Below are 23,714 nucleotides of genomic sequence, written 5' to 3'. Positions count from 1 at the left end.
AAGTGATCTCTCTCCTGCCATCCATCTCCATCCTCTGACAAACAGAGGCTAGGGACACTGTTCCTTACTCATCCTGGCTAATAGCCATTAATGGACTTAGCAACCCATAATTTTTCCAGTTCCCTTTTTAAACATTGTTTATAGCTTCCCAGCCTTCACAACCTCCTCAGGTAAGGGTTCCACAAGCTTGACTGTGCGCTGTGTGAAGAAGAACTTCCTTTTATTGTTTTAAACCTGCTACCATTAATCATTTGTGACGCCTTAGTTTTGTACTATGGGCATAAGTAAATAATTTTTCCTTATCCATTTTCTCCCCCCACCATGATATTTATACCTCTATTCATATCCCCTTGTCTCCTCTGTTTTTCCAGCTGAAGAGGCCCTAGCCTCTTTGAATCTTTCCTCGTATGGGACCCTCTCCCAAACCTATCATTTAGTGCCCCTTTTCTAACCTTTTCTAGTGCTAGAATATCTTTTTTGAGGTGAGGAGACCACATCTGTACACAGTATTCAAGATGTGGGCGTACCATGGATTTATATAAGGGCAATAATATATTCTCAGTCTTATTCTCTATCTCCTTTTTAATGATTCCTAACATCTTGTTTGCTTTTTTGACCGCCTCTGCGCACTGCGTGGGCGTCTTCAGAGAACTATCCATGATGACGCCAAGATCTTTTTCCTGACTCGTTGTAGCTAAATTAGCCCCCATCATATTGTATGTATAGTTCCCTCTTTTGAAATTAAATGCCACAGTGTTGGGCTGTTGAGGTTTTCTTCCCCCCACAGGGATGTTAAATGCTATTATATTATGGTCACTATTTCCAAGTGGTCCTGCTATAGTTACCTCTTGGACCAGCTCCTGCGCTCCACTCAGGATTAAATCTAGAGTTGCCTCTCCCCTTGTGGGTTCCTGTACCAGCTGCTCCATGAAGCAGCCATTTAAAGTATTGAGAAATTTTATGTGTGCATTTCGTCCTGAAGTGAAATGTTCCCAGTCAATATGGGGATAATTGAAATCCCCCACTATTATCTAGTTCTTAATGTTGATAGCATCTCTAATTTCCCTTAGCATTTCATCATCACTATCACTGTCCTGGTCAGGTGGTCGATAATATATCCCTAATGTTATATTTTTATTGGAGCATGAAATTTCTTATATTTTTATAATATAAAAATGTGTGGTCTGGGCAAGACAGTTTAAGCTGTGTCTCATCTGTATAATGGACATAATAAAGACTGTTGGTGTAATTAGCGTTTGTGTAGTGCTTTGTATCTATAAAATGTTAGTCTCGTGCTGCAGGACTTGAAGCCAGAACTTTACTCACCCCAAAGCTAGAGATATATTTTGATCCAAAACTTTAGATTGTCCTGTTACCAAGATCTAGGCTGATGTTCATGTCCGTGTCTAGTTACTATTATTACACCCCAGCTAATACAGGCAGAAGCCCTAAGGTCCCTAGTGATGTCAACTGATGTGATTGACAGGAGAATGCTATGTTTTTATGTCTCTTCTACAGACAGAAAGACTTTTTATTTATTTATCTTTCATTCATGAGTTTCAAAGTACTTTATAGACATTAATGAATGAACCCTCGTAAGACCCCTATGAGATAAATATTATTTCCACTGTATTTCTAGGGAAACTAAACTACACAGAGTTTAGGTGAATTTCCCTGGTTACGCACGAAATCTGGAACTGAACCCAGATCTACAGCTTCCTCGTCCTATGCCTTCATCACAAAACCATCCTCCACATAGCACTTACAAATCTTACATTCTGCAGTGTGATTTTACCAGTTCATGAGTCTGTCACTGTATTGCACTCACCTGCTATGTGAAACAAGGAGAAATATGCCGAGTGTGATGTACGACATCTTTTGGCACTTTAGTGTGCTCAAACCAGCGAAGGGTAATGAAGTGCAAAAACAGTATAATTTTTATTCTGCGCCAACTGAAAGCTTGACATGACTAATGTAATCTCCTGCCACGATTCTGCTGTACTGTCTGCCCTTGAAAGAGTGAATCAAAATCACATTGCTTGGAAAAAGCTAGACAGGAACCCCACTGACTGTGGCACTTATTTGATGACTTATATAAACTCATTACCAATAAATATAAAGGCTCAATCCTCTGTCTAAAAATAGCACCATAAATATGAGAAATGAACACACAGAGTTTTCAAAGACTATAACAATACTGGCTCTTGATCCATAATGCTACAGTGTAAGAATCATGAACGCAAATATATAGGAATTTGGTTGAAAAACATAATTTACAAAACAATATGATATGCAGTGTACGTATGCATCCTTTAAAAAAAACAATCCAAAGAAACATTCTGGTTTGTCAGAAAATAGTTTTGTTCAAACCAAAACTTTCTGTGGAAAGTGTCATTTTGGTAAAATGTTCATTAAAAAAGCGAACTAGAAGTGCACCATTTAGACATTTTTAGTACAGAATGTTAGTTTAGAAATGACTTTTCATTTTGAAATTTAATTTCATATGATAAAAAACCATTAAAAATTAAATAAGCCTACATTGAAACTAAATGTTTTGATTTTAATCAAAACAAGATGTTTTACCTGACCTAAAATGTTGTTTCCAAAATTCACCTTCATCCCCTGAACAAAAAAATATTCAGAAATGATGGAATGTCTCACAAAAGAAATTCCAGTTCCCGCTCAGCTCTGAAAATTTGGAGTTGTTCAATGAGATATGAAACCACGAGCTTCATTATTTAGTTGGTGTTGGTCCTGCTTTGAGCAGGGGGTTGGACTAGATGACCTCCTGAGGTCTCTTCCAACCCTGATATTCTATGATTATTTCTAGTCATTGTAGAGTCATGGTATATTTTGCAACAATAAATGTGTTAGCCTTGATATACTGCACAAACACCAATACAGGACAATTACATTCTGCCTATTATACTCTCCCAGCAGTTTCAACTGGTTCTGCAGTAGTTATCAACATCTTCCATGCCATGACACTTCTCCACATCCCTACGCTCCCTTCCCATCTAGCTGAATGGATAGGGCAGGGTGACACCAGCGGAGTTCATGACCCCTACGTTGAGAACCCACTGGATCTGATATATTTTTCTTCCAGTACTTTAATATTTTGTAGAATCACTGTATGCATTTAAATAGACAATATGTTTAAGACCAGAGGTGGATGCATTCAGTGCTGAATGAAAATTATCTTTATCTGGTGGTGTTAAGACTTGTCTTAAGGTATTTCATTCAGAGCATTTGAAGGCATAACAAGAACCAATGGCTGGAAGTTAAAGCAAGACAAATTCAAGTTAGAAATAGAGTAAAAGCTTTGTTATCCAGCATGCTGGGGGTATGGGAGGTGCCGGTTAATCAAAAATTCTGGTTAACTAAGATTTAACAATGGAATACCAATTTTCAAAGAATTAGACTACAATAAAATGAATAAAGTATAAAATCGTATACAGGTACTCACCAATGCAGTAGTAGCACTGCACTGCAGAGTGGTTGGTTTCTTGAAGCACTTAGGTGTATACAGGGAAAGTTTTCTGTACAGTAGGTTATCTTATGACACTTCAGGTCACCCAGCTCACTAAAACTACACTTAAGACTAAAACAATACTGAACATAATTTAATCTGTCTTTGATGATTCAGAAGGCACTTCAGGATCTTGCAGTGCCTCAGAATCATCATTATCAATCACCATCAATTATCATCGTCAAAGTGGAAGGTGTAGAAGGCTGGGCTGAATCTGTAATGGCCCTATGACGCCCCCTGGAAGCTGCTCTTTTGAATAAATCCATGATACCAGCTTGCTTGCTTCCTTATCCTGTGTCTCTTTTGCATAAACATAGAGTGCAGAATGCATAATTGCACATCCTCCTGGACTGTATACTAGTCTCGGTTACTAGACTGAAGATTTGTATTGGGAGATATCAGAAATGCCAGTTAATAGAGTTTTCTGGTTGGAAAAGTGCCGGATAACACAGCTTTTACTGTAATACCCTTTTTTAACAATGAGGATGATTAATCATTGAACAAACCATCACTTGATGTCTTCAGATCAAGACAGACTGCCTTTCTGGAAGATATCCTTTAGCAAAACACAAATTAATGGGCTGAATACTGGGGTTATAATCTTCTCTTTATCGCAGGGCATCTTTGTAGACACAGGGAACAATACAGTGTCACCATTCATTTCTGTCAATGGCTTGTTCATCCATTAAACCCAGCCTGGCCTGTTCCTGCATACAATGCCATGCCATCTAGCTGGTGGTCAGCAGTAACTGTGTGAAATCTCTGGCCTGCATTATACAGGAGGTCAGGCTGTATAATGCAGGCCAAAGAGTAAAAACTGAATCCATGAAACAATTTTGGGTAATAAATGAATTAGTAAAAATCAAAGTCTGCGTAAGGATAATTCACAGATAGAAAAAAAAAAGTGTTAAATAAATTATTCACTTTGAATTGTTCATCTACTTTCCTCCTCACCATCTGGTTAATGACTTATTTCCCTGTACTGCGGCTGCTACTGCTTAGCATATGTGAGCGTTCGACAGTGCACTTGCTATGTTTCCTACAAGAGCCAAAGGATGGGAGAAGAAGCAAGCAGGGAGTTAAGAAAGGATAACTGCTACAAAAATACTTTGGGTTCTGTCAAACTCTGTGCATAGAACAAGATACAATTTGAGCATCAGCAGAGCAAGCTTCTTGTCACTGTGCCACAACCTTGTTCTGGATGGATCATCTTCCCTAGAGGTGAGAAGGGAGTTCAGAGTCCACATTCATCCACTCTGTTGTGTCTGCCAATTAGTCACAATTTTGATTTGAACATTTCACCCACTAGCAGCCTGGACTGAGAATGCTAATTTGTTTGACGTAGGCCGGCAAAAAAACCTGTAGTATCTACCATTTTTCAAGTGACTGCTGACATAGATTGGATCACAACCAGCAATCAAGCCTTGAAAGTCTTTATATCTCATAACTAATCCAATTCAATCTAATCCTCATGGACTCTTATGTCTTAGCTAGTATTTCTTTTGCAGAAATAAAAGGTTAAATTCTGGTAAACACCATTGTTAATTTCATAGAATCATAGAATATCAGGGTTGGAAGGGACCTCAGGAGGTCATCTAGTCCAATCCCCTGTTCAAAGCAGGACCAATTCCCAATTAAATCATCCCAGCCAGGGCTTTGTCAAGCCTGACCTTAAAAATCTCTAAGGAAGGAGATTCCACCACCTTCCTAGGTAACCCATTTCCTTTCTTCTTGGAGAGTTATTTACATCTGTGCAAAGGGAGTGAAAAAATGTTACCAAAACAGAATTCTCCATTCACACCAGTTGTGTTTTACACCCACGCTGAACTCACTTTTCAAGTGTGTAAATGACTACCTAAAGTACAAGACACTAGAGAATCAGGCTCTAAGCTTTTCCATGTGCATATCATACTGGTATACCGAAATTCCCTCCAGGTAGTGCTGACAACCAGGAAAAAAAGATTAACACAGCTTTTAATTCCTGTGCATTGTAGATTGGTTAAATGATCCTTGGTTTATGTTTTGCATTCTAACATAAGTTTTATTAAGAGAGTCATTAGCATGATTCAGTCTCCTCTTGTTCAGAAATAAAATTTGTTATTAGTGTTGTCAGTTCTTTAATTTGCTTTCCAGATTAAACATTTCCCGTCATTTACCCCTCCTCCTTCCATCCCCCAATGTGTGAGGATGTTGTTTTTCCCAATGTAAGATTTTATTTTTATGTTTGCCAACTTTGTTTTTTAGAGCCAACAGCTGTACGTTTTCCACATCCTGCTGCTGATTAAATGCCAAGACAGGCGCAAAGGCACTCTCTGATTTCTCTGTAAATCAATTACTTAGGAGTTATGGAGTTGCTTGATTACAGTATATTCAAACATCAGTACTGATGTCAAGTATGGATGTGTTAATGGAAAGCACATGGCATACGGAGTCCCCAACCTGTACAGGTTTCTGGCCTTCCATATTATTTAATATAGTGGTATCCTACTCCACATTATAGGAAGCAGCATGAGGTTAGTAACCCTTAAGGCTTTGTGTCCTCAGGACCTTTGTAGGAATGGTATATTGGTGAATGTTCTGAAAACACGTAGAGGACTATGAATCAGGGATGTTAGACAACGTCATTTTCAAGATTATGTTCCCCACTTCGTTTCTTCCATGTGTGTGTTCAAAGTCCAGTGGTGGAGTAAGAGCACAGGGATGATTTAAGGAACAAGCAGTAACCTGTGAAATATCATGCTTGTGTAGAAATATTAGGGCTTATATTCTCTGTAAGATGCAGTGAGGAGTGGGAGACAATCACCTACACACAAATGGTCACGTTCCATCCAGTAAAGAGCAGTGCTTCATAAGCACATTCTGAGATGACAAAAACAAATGAGGCTTATTATTAAGTGTTATTTGATGAGGGGGTTGCATCTGAAGGTGCCTGAGGGCTCCAGTGGAAATACAAATTAAAAAGCACGAAGACAGAAGGCTGAGAAGCAGACATTCCATCAGGCAGATTGGTCCTGCATTATCTATGGCATTCTGTACCTAAAGTGAGGCAGTTTGCAAGATGGAGCTCACCAAACATGGTTAAACCCATTTTTGCCCTTGCTTCCAAGCTTGGAGTTTGCCCTGGATCTTATTCCACATGACCACTTCCTACCTACACTGTTCCTTATTCTCAGGTCAAATAGAAAATATGCCATGGAAATACATATATATCTTACTTCTTCAGAGTGATCACAGCTGTGCTCTGTACTTTTACTGCCCTGAAGCATGTCTCACCCAGCCTTCCTCTATGGAAAGAATCTTTAGTGGGAACAAATAAGCTTTGAAAAGTAGGAAATGCTCCAGATTTTTGTAACACTAAATTAATGCACCTAATACAGAAGAGCGGTTTATTTCTTAACACCAGTGGGCATGCAGAATGGAGAAACTTCAGTGCCTATGAATCCTCTTCCAGGATTCTGGAATGTTTTGGATAAGTTGCTCATTCTTATTCCCCTTCCAATTCTTTGCACTTCTTAAATCGGCTGGAATTGGAAATGCCAAAATCGCAAGAGAAAAGCTGCTCTCATGCACCAGACTTTGAATTCAAGGATCACTAGACCATGCAGTAGAACTCAGAGCGGCCGACTCCTACCACCAGCAGCCAAGCTCCCTTCACCTCCCGCCCCACCTCACCTCCACCTCCTCTCCTGAGCGTGCCATGTCCCCGCTCCTCCGACTATCTCCCAGAGCTTGCTGCCGCCAAACAGCTGTAGCAAGCTCTGGGAGGAAGGGGGAGGAGCCGCAATGTGGCACACTCAGGGGAGGAGGCAGGGCCAGGGCAGGGATTTAAGGAAGGAGTCGAATAGGGACAGGGAGGGGGCAGAGTTGGGGAGGGGACTTTGGGGAAGGAGTTAGAATGGTGGTGGGAGGGGGTGGAGTCAGGGTGGGGCCAGGGGCAGATGGGGTCGGGCACCCACCAGCGCCAGGAGAAGTCGACGCCTATGCCAGAACTCACCTGTTTCCCCGCCGCTTTTGCAGGGGAAGGCAACTGATGGATTGGATTGATTGAGGGCAGGAGGCTGGGATGGGTGTTGGAATTGGGAAATATTTATTACGATCTACAGGTATCCCAGTGTCTGGGTGCTATGTTTGGATTTTTTAAGGGGTATTTTATGTTATGTGTTATGATGTGTCCAGTTACAATTAGTGCCAGTTACATACATAAAATAAATATTTCTGGCATAAGAAACAAACACCAAATATCACATATGTAAGCCAGTAACTGCCAGATTTGCAGCCCAAATCTGAAGACTCAGAATGTTCAGCTAAACACTTGGAGCCAAATTCTGCTCTCAGTTACATCATTGTAAATCTGGAGCAACTGATAGATTGAATTTATTATTGATAAAATTAAACAAACAAACAAACTAAACAAAAAACCTGGTTGCAATGAAATTACTTGAGATACCAATACTGCAACCTTTGTGATTCTATCATGCTATTTATGTTTTCCCTAAAGGCCCCAGCTCTTGGAGTCATGTGACTAAGGGAGAATCTCAGCTTTGATTTAAAAATTAGCCTTCGTGGTTTCAGAAAAAAAGCTTGAAAATATGAACTCTAAAGGTTCAAAACCCAGAAGGCAAATAAAAAGAGCCCATTTATTTAAAAAAAAATCTCATTTCCAAGCCTCTAGATTTTTGAACATTTGGGGTTGGTAATACTAGGATTCACACCGTAGTGCAAATGAATAAAATATGTCCCTTAAACTTTTCAACTGAACCCAGACTTTTGTAGATCATCCATTCCCACTTCTTGATGCATAATGCATAAAAAGCACTCTGACATCTTTTTGAGTGGAAAATGACATTCCTCCTGGCTCATATACTCTAGGGGCATAAAAGTGATGACTTGAAATCATTCCTGTAGAAGACAAGAACATTTTAACAGGGAGAGAAAGCTTCCCATTTGACAGGTAAATCATCCAGGAAAGCCATACATGCAGAGCTTAAGTCACTACCATGTAAAAGGCAAATGTTTAAAAATCTCCTTTAATTTTTAGGTCAAACTGGCTGGAATATGACTCAGGGGACCCAGGTCTAAATTCCACAGGTGAAATCCAGGCCCCTTTGAAGTCAAAGAGACTTTTGTCATTGTGTTCACTGTGGCAAGGATTTCATCCGAAAAACCAACAAGGACTTTGCAGTCCATGTCTTTGGCAGATTCCCTTTGTATTGAAGAAACACTCCAAAGAGATATTCCAGCTGCCGTTCTTCTCGGTTTATTTTCTTTATATTCAATGGCACCACACTCACGCACATGTATCCTCCAGATCTTGTTGTATACAAATGCACTCTAGCTCACTGACCTGCTACCACCCTGCTCTGCTACCGTACTTCTCTGTCATTATGGAACTGGCTAAGATGCTAATAGAGGGAGTCTCGATCTGAATGCTGTCTCTGGGGCCCACATGTAATATATTCTGACCTCAACACCATTTAGGGCTGGATAGTCTTAGCCTTTATTCTGCTGTGCAGGGGATCAAGGGGCATCAGGTCTCCTCCTTTCTTCTCTGCACAGCCCTGCTTAGATTGTGACTTCTGCCAGGCTGGGGGAGAGCTCAGGCTACTTGCAGAGCAGGAAGTAACTGGCAAGCCAGAAGGGGCAGAAAGGGGCATGGAGTGGGGGGAACCTTGGCTCCACCAGGTTAATTGTTGGTCAGCGCAGATGGCAGGATATACAGGAGAGAGGGGGCTGTTGCATGAAAAGGAGCAAAGTACTTCACTCCTTCCCTGGTGCAAACAGGGAGCAGAGGTGAAAGTCCCATGTTGTTCTCTGGTTGTTCTTGGGGTGGAGCAGCAACACGCCACCCCATAGTCAGCAACTAACTAAAGAGGCAGCAAGGGACGGGTGGCTTCAGCACATAACACTCTGATTAACCCAGCTAGCTCCTTGATGACCACTTCATACTAGGGTTGTCCTACTGCAAAGAAAAACGATGCTTGCACATAAATGACTAGCCAGCCAGCCCTATTACTCAACCCTTGTGACTCCTTTATTCCACTCTGCTCACTCGCTGAGTCACATCTGACACTCAATTGTCAGCTCTGAGCAGCCAGGCTCACATCATGTGTCTTTATTTTCTCGGTCAAATTCTGAGCACAGTCCTGGGCACTGCCCCGTTAAATAATAATTGCAATTATTAATAATTATATATCCACCACGAATCCTTCTACTTGAGGTCATTGCATAATTCTACCAGAATTTAATTTAATCAGGAATCTCAGTTTATAACTCAGTTAGGGACCAATATTAATGACAGTAACGCTGAGAGGCCACAACAGAGATAGGACCATTGTACAATCATCAACACACTGAGCGACAGTCCCTGTCCTGAAGAGATTCCAATCTAAATAGCCAGAACAGATACATAAGATACTACTCAACGTCAAAAAGGGTAATAGAATCTGGCATTAAATTGATAGTGCTTATAAGGCAGAAGGCTTTCATGATATGATATAGTGTATTTCAGAAGAAGAAGAGGCTCCTATGGTATTTTATAGAATAGGAATAAAATATAAACCAACCACACTGATGTCATCGCTGCTAGTCATTTTATGACTTTCTGCAAGCTTTGGCAGTAATTGTTTTCTGTGTTGGGTTTGGATTCTTATTATATGACAGGCAAGTTCTCCTGACAACCATCATAAATTTCAAAAAAGGGAAACAGCCTTTTCCTAGCACAGAGCCTATGGGAATAGAGCAATAACACGAGGTGGGTGACACTTTCTCATAATGAAACCTCAAAGCAGGTAAAACATGCTGTGTCTTGTCTTACTCAGAATTGGAGTCAATGTACTGAATGAGCGTGAGCCCTGTTCAAGTGAACTTGGGTGACTTCCACTCAAACAAAACACAACAGTTTCAGTTGAGTATCACTCCTCGGGAAACTTCAAGAAATGGAGCCTAGGGGCATGAAATGAGAATAAAGGTTCACATTAATTTCTAATCTCAGGCCATCATGTTTTCTTCACAGCTGCACTTATATTTGGCCCATGCTGTCAGTTAAACTAGCAGTAACTATGATGGCTTTTAATGCTGATCCGTGCCATGTAGTTAAGATACTAGTCCATGAATTTAAAAGAGAACTGGATAAATTCATGGAGGTTAAGTCCATTAATGGCGATTAGCAGGATGGGTAAGGAATGGTGTCCTTAGCCTCTGTTTGTCAGAGGGTGGAGATGAATGGCAGGAGATCACTTGATCATTACTTGTTAGGTTCACTCCCTCTGGGGCACCTGACATAGGCTACTGTCAGTAGACAGGATACTGGGCTGAATGGACCTTTGGTCTGACCCAGTATGGCTGTTCTTATGTCTGGGACACACGAAATGTGGGTTCAAATCCCTACCTTGCCAAAGACTTCTTGTGTGACCTTAGTTAAGTCACTTAGGGCCAGAACGTTAAAAGTATTTAAGCAACTAATTCCAATTAAAATCAATGGAAGTTGGGTGCCTAAATTCCTTTGAATGTCTGGCCCTTCCTCATTCAGTGCCTTAGTTCCCCTTCTGTGAAATAGAGATAACAGCACTTCCCTACCACACAGGCTGTTGTGAGGATAAATACATTGAAAATTGTAAGGTGCTCAGATACCATGGTGGTGGAGGGTGACAAGTGCAATAGACAGCTGGATCTGCAACACAAGTGAAACTATTTGGAGTACAGTATTGGTTTTGTCAAAAAATGTCAACACTGTCTGAATTTTTCATCCCAACCCAGGCCCAATTCCAAACGGCAACATTCAAAAAGTCTCAGGTTGGATATAGTGTACATATTTGATGCGGAAAAAAGACACAAAACCCTTTAGACAGCACTTTGTGGCAAAGGAAAATGCGAGAACACTGAAATTACGTGAAACAAAAGAGTAATTAAGGAAAAGTTTCCAGACTACTCTGCCACCCAGGTAGATAGGATAGAACCCTCATGCTAGGATTTTGGGAGTTCCATACTGTGATAGACCCAGGCCAGTTGGGAACAGCAGAGTAGTAGAAGAGAGATATACTGGCCACTGGATACACAGTTTTCTGTTCCCTGAGTAACCAGAGCAGGGGCTGCTCCAGGCTAATGAGAACACCTGTCTCCAACTAACCTGCTAAGAGTCAGGTGAGACTGTTAAGCACTGACTAATTAAGGCCCCTCTGATGCTATAAAAGGGCTCACTCCAGTCAGACCAGAGGGAGCCAGGGAGAGGAAGTGTGTGCAAGGAACTGGGAGCAAGAGGTGTGCAGGAAGCTGAGAGTGAGCGGGCATACTGCTGGAGAACTGAGAAGTACAAGTGTTATCAGACATCAGGAGGAAGGTCCAATGGTGAGGACAAAGAAGGTGTTGGAAGGAGGCCATTGGGAAGCAGCCCAGGAAGTTGTAGCTGTCGTGCAACTGTACCAGGAGGCACTCTAGATAGCTGCAGTCCACAGGGCCCTGGGCTGGAACCCGGAGTAGAGAGTGGGCCCGGGTTCCCCCTAAACCTCCCAACTTTTGATCAAACACAAGAGGAATTGACCTGGACTGTGGCTTCTACCAGAGGGGAAGGTCTCTGGGCTGTTTCCCAACCTACAGGGTGAATCTGTGAGGTGAGCAAATCCACCAATAAGTGCAGGACCCACCAAGGTAGAGGAGGAACTTTGTCACAACACCTAATATTTAGTTTAGCACATACATTAAGTTGTTGTTATTATTAACGATAATATCCAGCTCTTATATAGTGCTTTTCATTCATAGACTTCAAAGCACTTTACTAAGACGGTCAGTGTCATTATCTCCATTTCATAGATGGAAAAACTGTGGCACAGAGTGGGCTGTGGCATGACCAGGGTTATCGGAAGAGCCCAAACTAGAATACAAGTCTTTTGAAACCCAGCCCAGTGCTACACTGCCCCAATTAAAATAAATGGTTGTTTCTGTTCTTTATTCCCTTCTTCATTGTCATTGATTTTCTTGCTGTGATTTCATGAGAATGAGAGATTTGCTATTTAGATACATTCCTAAATCACCCTAGGATTTCACAGTGGAAAAAAATGTGGAAAAATCTAAATGTTCAGTTTTCAGCCTTTATTATTCCTCCCCCTCCTTGTTATTATTGGCCATGAGTACATGGGAAGGCAGTGTGCTCGGGGGACTGGGAGTTGGGACTGTTGCATTCTGTCCCTGGCTCTACTGCTGACTCGCTGTGATATGTTGTTCTAGTCATGTCACCGCACTGTGCCTCAGTTTCCCCGTCTGCAAAGTGGGAACAACCACCCTTACCTCATAAAAGGACTCAGTGGGTCCTTTCATTCAGAGGGCTTTGGGATTCTGGGATAAAAGGCACAATATGCTGCATCAGTGCAAAGTATCATGATTATAAAATAAAGGCCTTCTTGTGGAGCATCTAGCATTTGCCAGTGTTGGGGAGAGATCACAGATTAGCTGGGCCCATTGATCTCTTATGGCATGGCAACTGCCACTGACTTGCTGGTTATGCCATGCAAGGTGGCTGAATTGCCAGCTTCATGCCTCTTGGTGTTTCCCTTTGTGCAAAATCATAACACTTAGTTTATGTGCCTCTTGAGGACCCTGAACATCCTGTTTCAACTGCTCCCAGTGCCTTTGGCAGTTTGAATTATTCCAAAATCGTACTTCCAGGCTCCACCCATCAGGTCATCAATGCCCAGATGTACTCGGTGGGTAGGACGCAGGCCTAATGGCAAAAGCGTGGTGTAAACTGCAAGGCAGCAGCGGCACTGGCAGGAAACCAGACTAGTTCCCTACCCGCCAGTCATGTGATCCATGTGAGTCTTTTGAGGAATAGCCAACTAAGAGAGAGGGTGGGGGTTCTTGGTCCTGCTTGCCAGGGAGGGAGCTCTGTAGCAAAATGTGCCAGCAGACATTAGTCCATCTGGAAAGTCAGTTTAAAACACTGTGGTGAACTGTGCCTTAGGAAGCAGCTGGCTTTGTGCGTCTCTGCTGTTGTGTGGTGTTGGTCTGAATTCTAAGGAATAAAGTCATGTTATGTTGCAACCTTCGAGCAAGAGCATTTATGTTTGTATTTACGTATGCTGTGAACCTAATCTGGGCCAGAGATTCCCATTACAGAGTGTGAGTGGCTATAGAGCAGAGTAAGTAGGTGGGGTGAAAGGTAAGGGATGGGCAGCTGAATTAATGGATTTCCAAACTTTAAGGCTCACCAAAAATTGCTCCCAAGGGACAGGATTCTCCCACATGACAGAACCAGATCAAATCTCTGATATTCCTGTTTAAAGAGAAATATCAAGCCAGGCCCAATGGGTGGATTTCTCTCTTGTAGCACAGGTGGGATGAATTGTTTTCGGCATGGCCTTTGGGAATTCCATTCTGTGAGTCCATTGGCCTCTCTGTGAAATGGCCAGAGAGAGGGGGAAGCCTGCAAAGGCCCTAATCTGCAGCTTTGAGGGACACGATGAGTTATAACATATTAAGCCAAAGCAAACCCAAAAGAAAAATATGACCATCCACAAATCTGTCCCCATCTTGGACTTTGTGGCTGTCACTACACTCCTCCCTCTGGCTACTTGTGACATCCCATCAACAGCACAGACCACACTTGGCTTCTCATGCTCCGGAAGGATGCAGTTGAAGGTTTAGCTCTAGTGACATTTGCAAGCTGTTGTCCTCCTGGGCTTCAGACACGACAACAACAAAACAGTAATTAGAATCCTGCTGCAGAGAGGCATGTAGGCAGCACTTGATGGTTCCCTCCAAAGTATTTGTGCCAGTTCCCAAGATTAACTTACTACTATGTTACAAACACAAATACCCCCTCGGGTATCCTCCGGTCTGCTCACTGTGTCCTAAGAACAAGGAAGGATTAGTGATAAACAGGGCTCTCCTGGGGAAACTTCCTTCCAGCATAGTGCTCTGTCCCCACGATAGTGTCCATCCTCAGCCTCCTGGATGGACTCTAGTTTTTCTCCCATTCCTGAGTCCTCGAGTCAACAATTATGTCCCAGTAAATACAGTCCAGCCTTCTACAGCAGGTGTCCAGCCAACAGCAATCATTTGTGCTGCTCTGCTTCTGTGGAGCTAGTTCCCAAGGATCCCAACTTAGTCTGTACCTAAGAAGCCCCCCCATTCTACTGTGACCCCCCTTCCTGAGAGGTCCTGTGTTATCGCTTTGCCTGAGATATCTCTCAATAGCTCCCACCAAAGGGAAGCTTCTAGAGACTGCTATGAATTACCGCCCCCCAGCATTCTCCAGCCCCGCAGCAAGGTTTGACATACCAAAGTGTGATCCCCTGCTTTGCACCATCTCCAGACTGGTTCCACCACAGCTGTGAACACATCAAACCTTCCTCCGTTTCTAGAACCTAACTCAAGCTCTCACATTTTGAGATATTCCTACATTTCCCTTGCAGTTTCTGGCAGAGACAAACAGGAGGAAGAACCCGCTGTGAGGCTGGCTGTTCTGATGGCATGCCAGTTTGGAAGCAGATGCAGAAATGCTGCACAGTCTGCCAGGAAACCTGTTCTTCTGAGATTTCTGGCTCAGCTGTATAATTTCAGCCAGTTTTGATAAGCATCCAGATTTGTATGTGGTCATCTGAACCAAGCTCTGGAGGAATGAAATTCACCTATTGTGATCTAGAATTGTTAATTCTAACTCCAGAACAGAGCTACATTAGCAATTGCCCATAGAGTCTAAGGCCAGAAGGGACCACTGTGATCATCTAGATTGACCTCCTGCGTAACACAGGCCAGAGAACTTCCCCCAAAACAATTCCTGGAGCTGATTTTTTAGAAAAACATCCCATCTTGATTTAAAAAGTGTCAATAATGAGAATCCACCATGGCCCTTGGTGTTCCAGTGGTTAATTATCGTCACTGTTAAAAATATATGCCTTATTTCCAGTCTGAATTTGTCTAGCTTCAGCTTCCACCCAGTGGATCATGTTAGCCCTTTTGGCTAATAAATTGAAGGGACCAATATCAAATATTTTCAGATATTTAAGAGCAAAAATGATCAGTGCTACTTTGCACTTCTATAGTACTTTCTATCCAGGGAGCTCAAAGTACCTGAACAAAACATGAAGCCTCTGCAACGCAGGGAATTATGATCCTATTTTACAGATGGGGAAACTGAGACACACAGATGTTAAGAAATTGGCCCAGATTTATGAAAAGAAGGGTATGGCAGAACTGGGAAGAGAATCCAGATCTCCAGACTCCCCATCCTGTGCTGTAGTGATAAGACCATCCTTCCTTAATTACAGGTTTCAGAGTAGCAGCCGTGTTAGTCTGTATCCGCAAAAAGAACATGAGTACTTGTGGCACCTTAGAGACTAACAAATTTATTTCAGCATGAGCTTTCGTGAGCTACAGCTCACTTCGTCGGATGCATAGAATGGAACACGCAGACAGGAGATATTTATATATACAGAGAACATGAAAAGGTGGAAGTATGCATACCAACAGGAAGAGCCTAATCAATTGAGATGAGCTATCATCAGCAGGAGAAAAAAAAAACTTTTGAAGTGATAATTAAGATGATCCATAGAAGGTGTGAGAAGAACTTAACATAGGGAAATAGATTCAATGAGTGTCAAGAACCCAACCATTCCCAGTCTCTGTTTAAGCCTGAGTTAATTGTATCTAATTTGCATATTATTTCGAGCTCAGCAGTCCTCTCTTTGGAGTCTGTTTTTTGAAGTTTTTTTTGCTTCAAGTATTTGCCACCTCAAGTCTGCTCACTGAGTGTGAGTATGAGGTCTATGGATCATCTTAATTATCACTTCAAAAGTTTTTTTTTCTTCTGCTGATGATAGCTCATCTCAGTTGATTAGACTCTTCCTGTTGGTATGCATACTTCCACCTTTTCATGTTCTCTGTATGTATAAATATCTCCTGTCTGTGTGTTCCACTCTATGCATCCAACGAAGTGAGCTGTAGCTCATGAAAGCTCATGCTGAAATAAATTTGTTAGTCTCTAAGGCGCCACAAGTACTCATGTTCTTCTTTAATTAGGCTCTGCATTTTTGTTTATGTAAATCAATGCACATTCCATAATCCTTTGCTAATTAAAACACAACCTGCACTCATCACATCCATTTGAATTGAATGCCAGAATGTTGCCACATCATCAGCTTGTCAATTGCTGACCAATCATGGTGTGTGTGGGGGGGGTGTATTCAAAGCATTTAAAGCTGTTATCAGCACCCAGCAGGATTGTTATGGAGGTAAACAACATGGGGGAAGTTAAAGCAATCCTGGCAGGTGCAATGTAAGTGACTAACCACAGGGGAAGGGGGAGAATGGCTGGGATTAGAGAGGCTGCGCTGTCCACGGGAGGAAGGTCAGTGGGAAACTTTGGACTGAGAGAGGGCATGTGAGAGCACACCACCAGCCTGGGCAGTGAAAAGCTTCTTCTTAGCCAGCTCCTGGAAAGGAATGGATCATAACTGTCCTCGGAGAGGTAGCTGTTCTCACGGTAATTTCTAATCAGGAGCAGACTCCAGTCCATACCAGTGGAAAGGCAGAGTGTGAAAATATTGCAGGGTTTCTAAGAGAGAAAAAGCAAGCCATTCAAAAGGCAGACATTGCCCACCCTCCACCTCATATCCCTACCTGCTCCCCCCAATAATACTGGACTGCAGCTTTAAACCCCAGCTCGTGTTGTCGGGGGCTGGGGGTGCAGCAGGAGCTGGGAATTCTGGCTGACTCAGCTCAGATTCTTCTGTGAGCTCCAGGACAGCACATGCAGCCCCACCACAGGATGCAAGGTGGATTTCCATGCTTGTCTTGGCTCACTGGGTGAGCTCATAGGGTAGCTAATGCTAGCAGCCTCAAAGCAGACCTTGTTGGCCTCTCCCTAGGGGCAAAACATGAAGGAAGGTTCTTTGATCCTGGTTCTCCCCCCATTTATGCCATTGCAACCCAGACGCAAACTGGCCCATTAGAAAGAAGTGGCCCATGCAGCCCCACTACAGACTCACAATGAATGTGTTAGGATCATGGCTGCAGACTTACATGGACATTGTTCTTCCATCCTTAACAACCAAATGTTGACACCATAAACATTAAGGTTTGAAATCTGTCCTCAGTCACTCCTGTGCAGTGACATTCACTGGGGAGCACAGATGAAGCCAGGCAGAATTTCTCCAAAATGGGTCAATTCCTGCACTGGGGTCAGGGTTTGTCCAAGGACTTAAGCAGTTCAAAAGAAGATGCAAATATCATATAAAAGGCATTTGCACCATCAAAATCTAGTTTTCCTTGTGGCAGAGAAGGGACAGGATAGACAATAATAGAAACCATTTGTAGAGATTGCTGCTGGACACACACAAAGTACCTTGTGGTTCTTCCTGGTTCCAGATTAAATTTAGCTTGTGCTGCTGAGAGACAATCCCCACTTGGGTCTCCCTCAGGCCTGGCCTGGACTAAGCAAACATGGAAAGGGAAACCAGTCTGCTGCAGGTCACTGGGTACATGCATCCCAGGAAAAGCAGAGAGTTGTCCGGGAAGGGGGTGTGCAAACCTCAACAGTGGAGCTGGCTGGAATATTTTTGACAATATCGTTTTCCAGATCTGCTGTTTTCATCAATGCACAAATGTTTGGTGGGGACATATTGATTTTGATGAGCTTTTTGCTGGCAAGGTTTCCGAGGTCCAGGATGGACTCTCTGGTCAATTTGAGGGACAGAGACAGAGAGAGCAAGTGGATTCAAAAAAACTGACCTTTTGGCATAGAAAATGAACAGCTTTTGACACTATCCCCCTTTGACCAAAACATTCAAAAGGGGATTTTTTTTTGTTTCAATGTGTAATGCATGTTTTTTCCCAAAACCTCTGAAGCTCTCACCTAACAGAATTGTTGTTCTCCAGCCAGCTCTATTAAACAGCATCCCAACCAAGCCAGAAGGGGGTAAAATGGGCTTAACACCTATCCTGCAGCTGTCTATTCTGGGAATAAGGCTCCTAAAAGCTTGGCCTAAAATGAAAGAGTGCCCATGCAGTAGAAGAGCCTCAGGAAAGTTTGGGAGGGCATTACCTACCCTGATTTTAAACCAACCCCTCCTGATTGTCACCTATATGTGTTAATTTCACCTAGAGTACTGTCCAGCACTCTCCATTCAGAGGCTGGTCTTGAACTACTTTGGAGGGCTTTTTCCGCCTAAAGTATTTGAGAGGGCACATGGCAACTTGTGGCTGATGAAATGATCTACCTGTCACTCACAAGAACATGCTTCCCGAATGTAAAGCCTGGGTCTGTTTAAATTCCTGTGTACACCCTGTGAGCAGGCATGCAAGTGGAATGTCTACACTGGTCCTGCGAGTGTCCCTCTTCCAGTCCAGGCACAGGTAATTGATACAGACACTGTTGTTATGGACACACTGGTTACTAACATGGAGAGAAGAAAGCTTCCCCCCTTGCATCTCTGCACCTATCATTGATCAGTCACTGAACAGCATGTTATGCAGGTTGCTGTATGCCTTCCTCGTTATCCTGTTCTGATTTCTGACTCTCAGCTTTGCTTTGCACCCTACCTGGCCTGTCTGAACCAGGCTGACATGCATTTTACACAGCAGCCAGAGACTCTAGCACCACACCACTAGGCTTCCCCAGACATGCTCTCATTATGTCCAGAGACTTGCTGTACTCTCCTAACTATACCTTGCCTTTGACTATGATGATAGATCTGTGGACCCCAACTTGCACTGAGCTATCTACATGGGAACAGACACCTCCATTAATGTTATTTAGCAGTTTTTCATATAATTGTTTTATTCCATAAAGGGCAAGATGACAATAGGTTTCAAGGGTCTGTTGTAGATTCTCTTGCTTTTGGATATTCAATATTTTAAATTTACATATCCTGCTAAAGGGATCAGCATTGCAGTTATTTTCTCACAAACTTCACAACATCACAAATAAAGTATCAGGGGATAGTCGTGTTAGTCAGTATCCACAAAAACAACAAGGAGTCCAGTGGGTTTTTTACCCACAAAAGTGTAGGCCCAAATAAATCTGTTAGTCTTTAAGGCAACAGCACTAATATGGTCTTTCACTGATGTTTACTTCCACATCCCTCCAACGGGTATTTTAAGGATTATTCTGATTATATTATATGGCTGCATAATACATGAAAGGTTTCAAATAGAATTGGTTGGGAAATGTTTTTATTATAGTTATTTGTATCGCAGTACTACCCAGGAGCCCAGTCATGGACTATGACTCCATGCTGTTAGGTGCTGTACAAACTGTGGAACTTCAAAACTTTTCATGTAATAGAATTCTTATTTTCTAGCCTGCACTGTTGAGACCCTGCAGCTCCCGTTAACTTCAACTAGCATTATTAATGCTCAGCATTTCTGAAATCTGGCTCCTGGATTCTATGCTTGGCTCTGCCATTAACCACCTTTGTGACCTTGAGCAAGTCACGTTCCCTCATTGGGCCAGAGTTTTACCATCTGCAAAATGGGGATAATGATGCTTGCAAAGCTCATTGTAATCTATGGATGAAAAGCTCTGTATAAGAAAGCTAAGCATTATGGGGCTATGATACAAAGCAGGTAGGAAAACAGCCTAGATCAAGACGTAACAGAGTTTTTGCATAATATATGTCTCTTAGTGCTACATTTCTGTTTAGCACTCTTTTTTTCTTTTAACAAAAAGGACAAACAGATTTTTGGAAAAACTTATAATGTGATTCTAAAATAACAGAGAAACTATGTGAAGATAGGGAGACTAACCTTAGGAAACTTTCCTTATAAGAGATCAAATCTTCAAAGTTCAGTTTTGAATAAGGAAGTTTTCTTCAACTTAAATCAAATGGATCAACAGCAGCAGCTCTGTGTGGGCAGCCAGATTTGCGGATTTTTTTTTTTTACCAAAGTGTGCATCATGTGCTCTCAAACCCTTTTTGGGTATGTTTGGGACATCTTGGCAACAAACATTTCAACAGAATGACACTCAAAGCAGAAAGAGCCAGTCCTCCTGGAGCTTTTCCTTATACAATGTCTAAGTCTTTCGCTCAGACACTTTTCCAGTATTGACCAGCATTTCAGATGACAGAATTAGATAGACTCTGCAGTCATTGACATTCATGAGACAATAACAGCTAAAGGGTTTAGTGAAATATTATGTTGGAATCCTATAGAAGTTAATTGAAAATGGTCACCTTTCTAAGTTTTTTTTTTTTTTTTTAAAAACTTTCCCTTGGAATTTGATTGAGAATTATATCCCTATCTAGAGTCCTATAGAATGGCATAAAGCAGCTATAGACAAAAGGAGATCATTTTCCATTTCACTCTGTAGGTTTTTAGGATAATTTCCATAAGATGCTGTAGAGCCTTATTAGTTTCATGCTTCTGAAATTGTAGAAGGCTTTCCCATAAGGGCACACTTTCAAAGCTTTGGTTTAAGCTTTTTCTGGCAAACATTGGCTGCTGCAAAGAGATTAGCTTGCCAATGGTTAGGATAATTTAACTAGTTTGGACAAGAACTGATTTAATAACCGCAGCTTATAAACTATAGCCTGGTTTTCTTTCATATGTGTTTTGCTTCTATCCCCAGAATAGAGGGGGAAAAAAGCTCTGCAGGCATCTAAAACAGTAATTCATGTGGAATCCTGGATTTTATTGCAGTTGGTAAGTAATTCTCTATTAAAATCATTTTCTCTAAACAAACCTTCCAATGCTGAAGTTTGAACTTAGCAGCTAAATCTGTAACAACAGAAACACTGATACGTAGAATTGATTCCCAACACCTACCTGGCCCTCGGATTTAAAACCACAATAAACATAACCATGAGCATAACCCACTAGAATTTGAGTGGTTCATTCTTTTTTCCATTTGGTCTGCTAATCCAGCTATTTACCTACACCACACTCTTGTGCTACATCATAAACATTGTTAAAATACAGAGTAGGTTTGTTTTTTTTTAAACGGATGCATTAAAACTTTGAAACTGTATGTCGTTCCATTTGCAACTAGCAAACAGTTGAGTTAATCACTCTTTTCAAAGAGAAATATATTTGCAGTCGCTCTCTGGCTTTTTTTTTAAAAGGTCACCTTTGCAACAAAATGTAGAGAAGCTAAAATAATTATTTTGCACTAAAGACCTAATCCAAAATCCACTGAAGTCAATGGCTGCCTTTCCATTGGTTTCAGTGACTTTGGATCAAGTCCTAAAGGGCAGATGATCAAGAGCTCAATTCTCATTTAGGCACCAAGGTAAATTGCCCGGTTTTCAACAGATCTCAGCACTTTGGTTGCTTGTTGAGTGCTTAGCTCTGGAAAATCTGTCCATAAATGTCACAATGGGAGAACTATGGAAAATCCGGACCTGGTTGTGGGTACTGAGCAATTGAAATCTGGTCCCTTAGCACCTTTGAAAATCCAGATGTAAAATGTGCAAAGAGATACGTTGGTGTTGAAGTTAATGGTGCTTATGTCCTTTATGCCAGCTAAGGATTTGGCCCATAATGTCTGTAGAGCTGGCCAGAGGACAACAATTCCATTTGGTGGAGGAATTCAGAACTGACTTTCTTCCAAATTGTCACAAAACCCGACATGTGTAACATGCTCTGCAAAGGAAAAATCTGATTGTGTTTTAATTTTTTATTTCAGCTCAAGAAAAATGTTTTGTTTCAGTTTCCACTTTTTACAAATGTATAATAAAAAATTGAAACAAACCGTCCTTTCAAAATGAAAAATCAAAAACTGTTTCATTCCAATAATGTCCAAAACAAGATTCTTCAACACTGTGGGAAAAAAACTTCCCCTCGAGATTTTACTAAACAAATTATTGGTGAAATTGAAATGATTTTGAGAAGTGTTTCAGTTTTGATGGAACTGCATTTTCCAATGGAAAATGGTTCTGTCTAAGTTTTGTGGATCAGCTCTAACCCATAGCAAGGCAAAAAGAGATTCCCCTACCCCACAGAAGTTATTAGAAAAGATCAAGTGTTTTGCTTTACTTACCAATAGGCATGACTATAAAGAAAGGAAGCCAGCACAGTATGAAGCACCCCACCACTATTCCCAGGGTCTTGGCTGCTTTCTTTTCCCTGGAGAACTTCAGGAGACGCACTGAGAAGTGTGTTTTGTTCTTTGTGCAGGATGTAGATCTGCTCTGTACCGAGGTGTTTTTGCGATGGATCCGGAGAGTCACCTCTTCAGAATGAGATTTCTCCGTTTTCAAGCCAGAAGTCAGGCCTTTGCTTTCTCTTTTGGCCACCACATACACTCTACAGTACATCACCAAGATGATGGTCAAGGGGAGGTAGAAGGAGCCAAAAGCAGAGAACAATACATAGCCAGGCTCTTCAGTGATTTGACAGATGGTCTCATCTTCTGGAGCTGGCTCCTTCCAGCCAAAGAGAGGTCCAATGGAGATCACCAGAGACAAAGCCCAGACACTTCGCAGAGCCAGGACTCCCCTCTTTTCTGTCACTATAGCTGGATATCTCAGTGGGTAGCTCACCCCAATGTATCTGTCTATAGAGATGATACATAGGCTCATGATGGAAGCCGTGCAGCATAGGACATCGACAGCTGCCCAGATGTTGCAGAAGATCCTCCCAAAGACCCAGTAGCCCAAAATCTCAAAGATTGCTGAGAAAGGCAGGACAGTGGAAGTTAAGAGGAAATCCGCAACAGCCAGGTTGATTATGCAGTAATGGGTGACACTCTGAAGGTGTCTGTGGCAGGCTACTGAGAGGATAACCAGAATATTACCCAGCACCCCAAAAATAATCAGCCCCCCTAAAATTACCCCTAATAATATGGCCTTAAAATTGTTCACTATCCCCACAGTCTGGGTGCAATTTGAACAGTCAGAGGAATTTCCAGGGAGGAAAACCATTGTCGTTGGCAGATAAAGTTCATCCAACTCTTGTGCTCCACTTGACTTTCTACTGCTTAACGTGCTGAGATCAACTCTTTGAAGGTTTTGCAGGCAACATTTGCCCAGCTCTGTTGGTAAAAGGTATTATAATTATTAATAATAACAACAATAATAATGACTTAGAAACACAAAACCAGGATAAGTAACCAATCCAGAAACATATTGGAAAAGCCATAAAATTCTCTCTAAGCTTCTGTTCTTCTGGTTGCTTTTGGCAGCTAATTAGCAACATAGCCCCAATTTTGAAGACTTTCCAAGACTGGCTTTCTTCCTGGGATGCAGGGGTCTCA

At 41.9% G+C, this 23,714-nt stretch overlaps 1 protein-coding gene across 1 annotated transcript in view; it reads right to left on the bottom strand.

Moving 5' to 3' along the window:
- The window catches only part of ADRA1A (adrenoceptor alpha 1A), a 29,055-nt gene extending 5,673 nt beyond the window's left edge, over positions 1–23,382 (bottom strand). The window contains exon 1 of the mRNA XM_032795430.1: positions 22,500–23,382. Coding sequence (XP_032651321.1) covers positions 22,500–23,382 — 883 coding nt within the window. The remainder of the gene's footprint in view (positions 1–22,499) is intronic.
- Between the last annotated feature and the right edge of the window lie 332 nt (positions 23,383–23,714).

Source organism: Chelonoidis abingdonii, chromosome 2, assembly GCF_003597395.2.
Source record: "Chelonoidis abingdonii isolate Lonesome George chromosome 2, CheloAbing_2.0, whole genome shotgun sequence".
Classification (NCBI taxonomy): Eukaryota; Metazoa; Chordata; order Testudines; family Testudinidae; genus Chelonoidis; species Chelonoidis abingdonii.
This window is presented reverse-complemented; position numbering and strand designations above follow the sequence as displayed.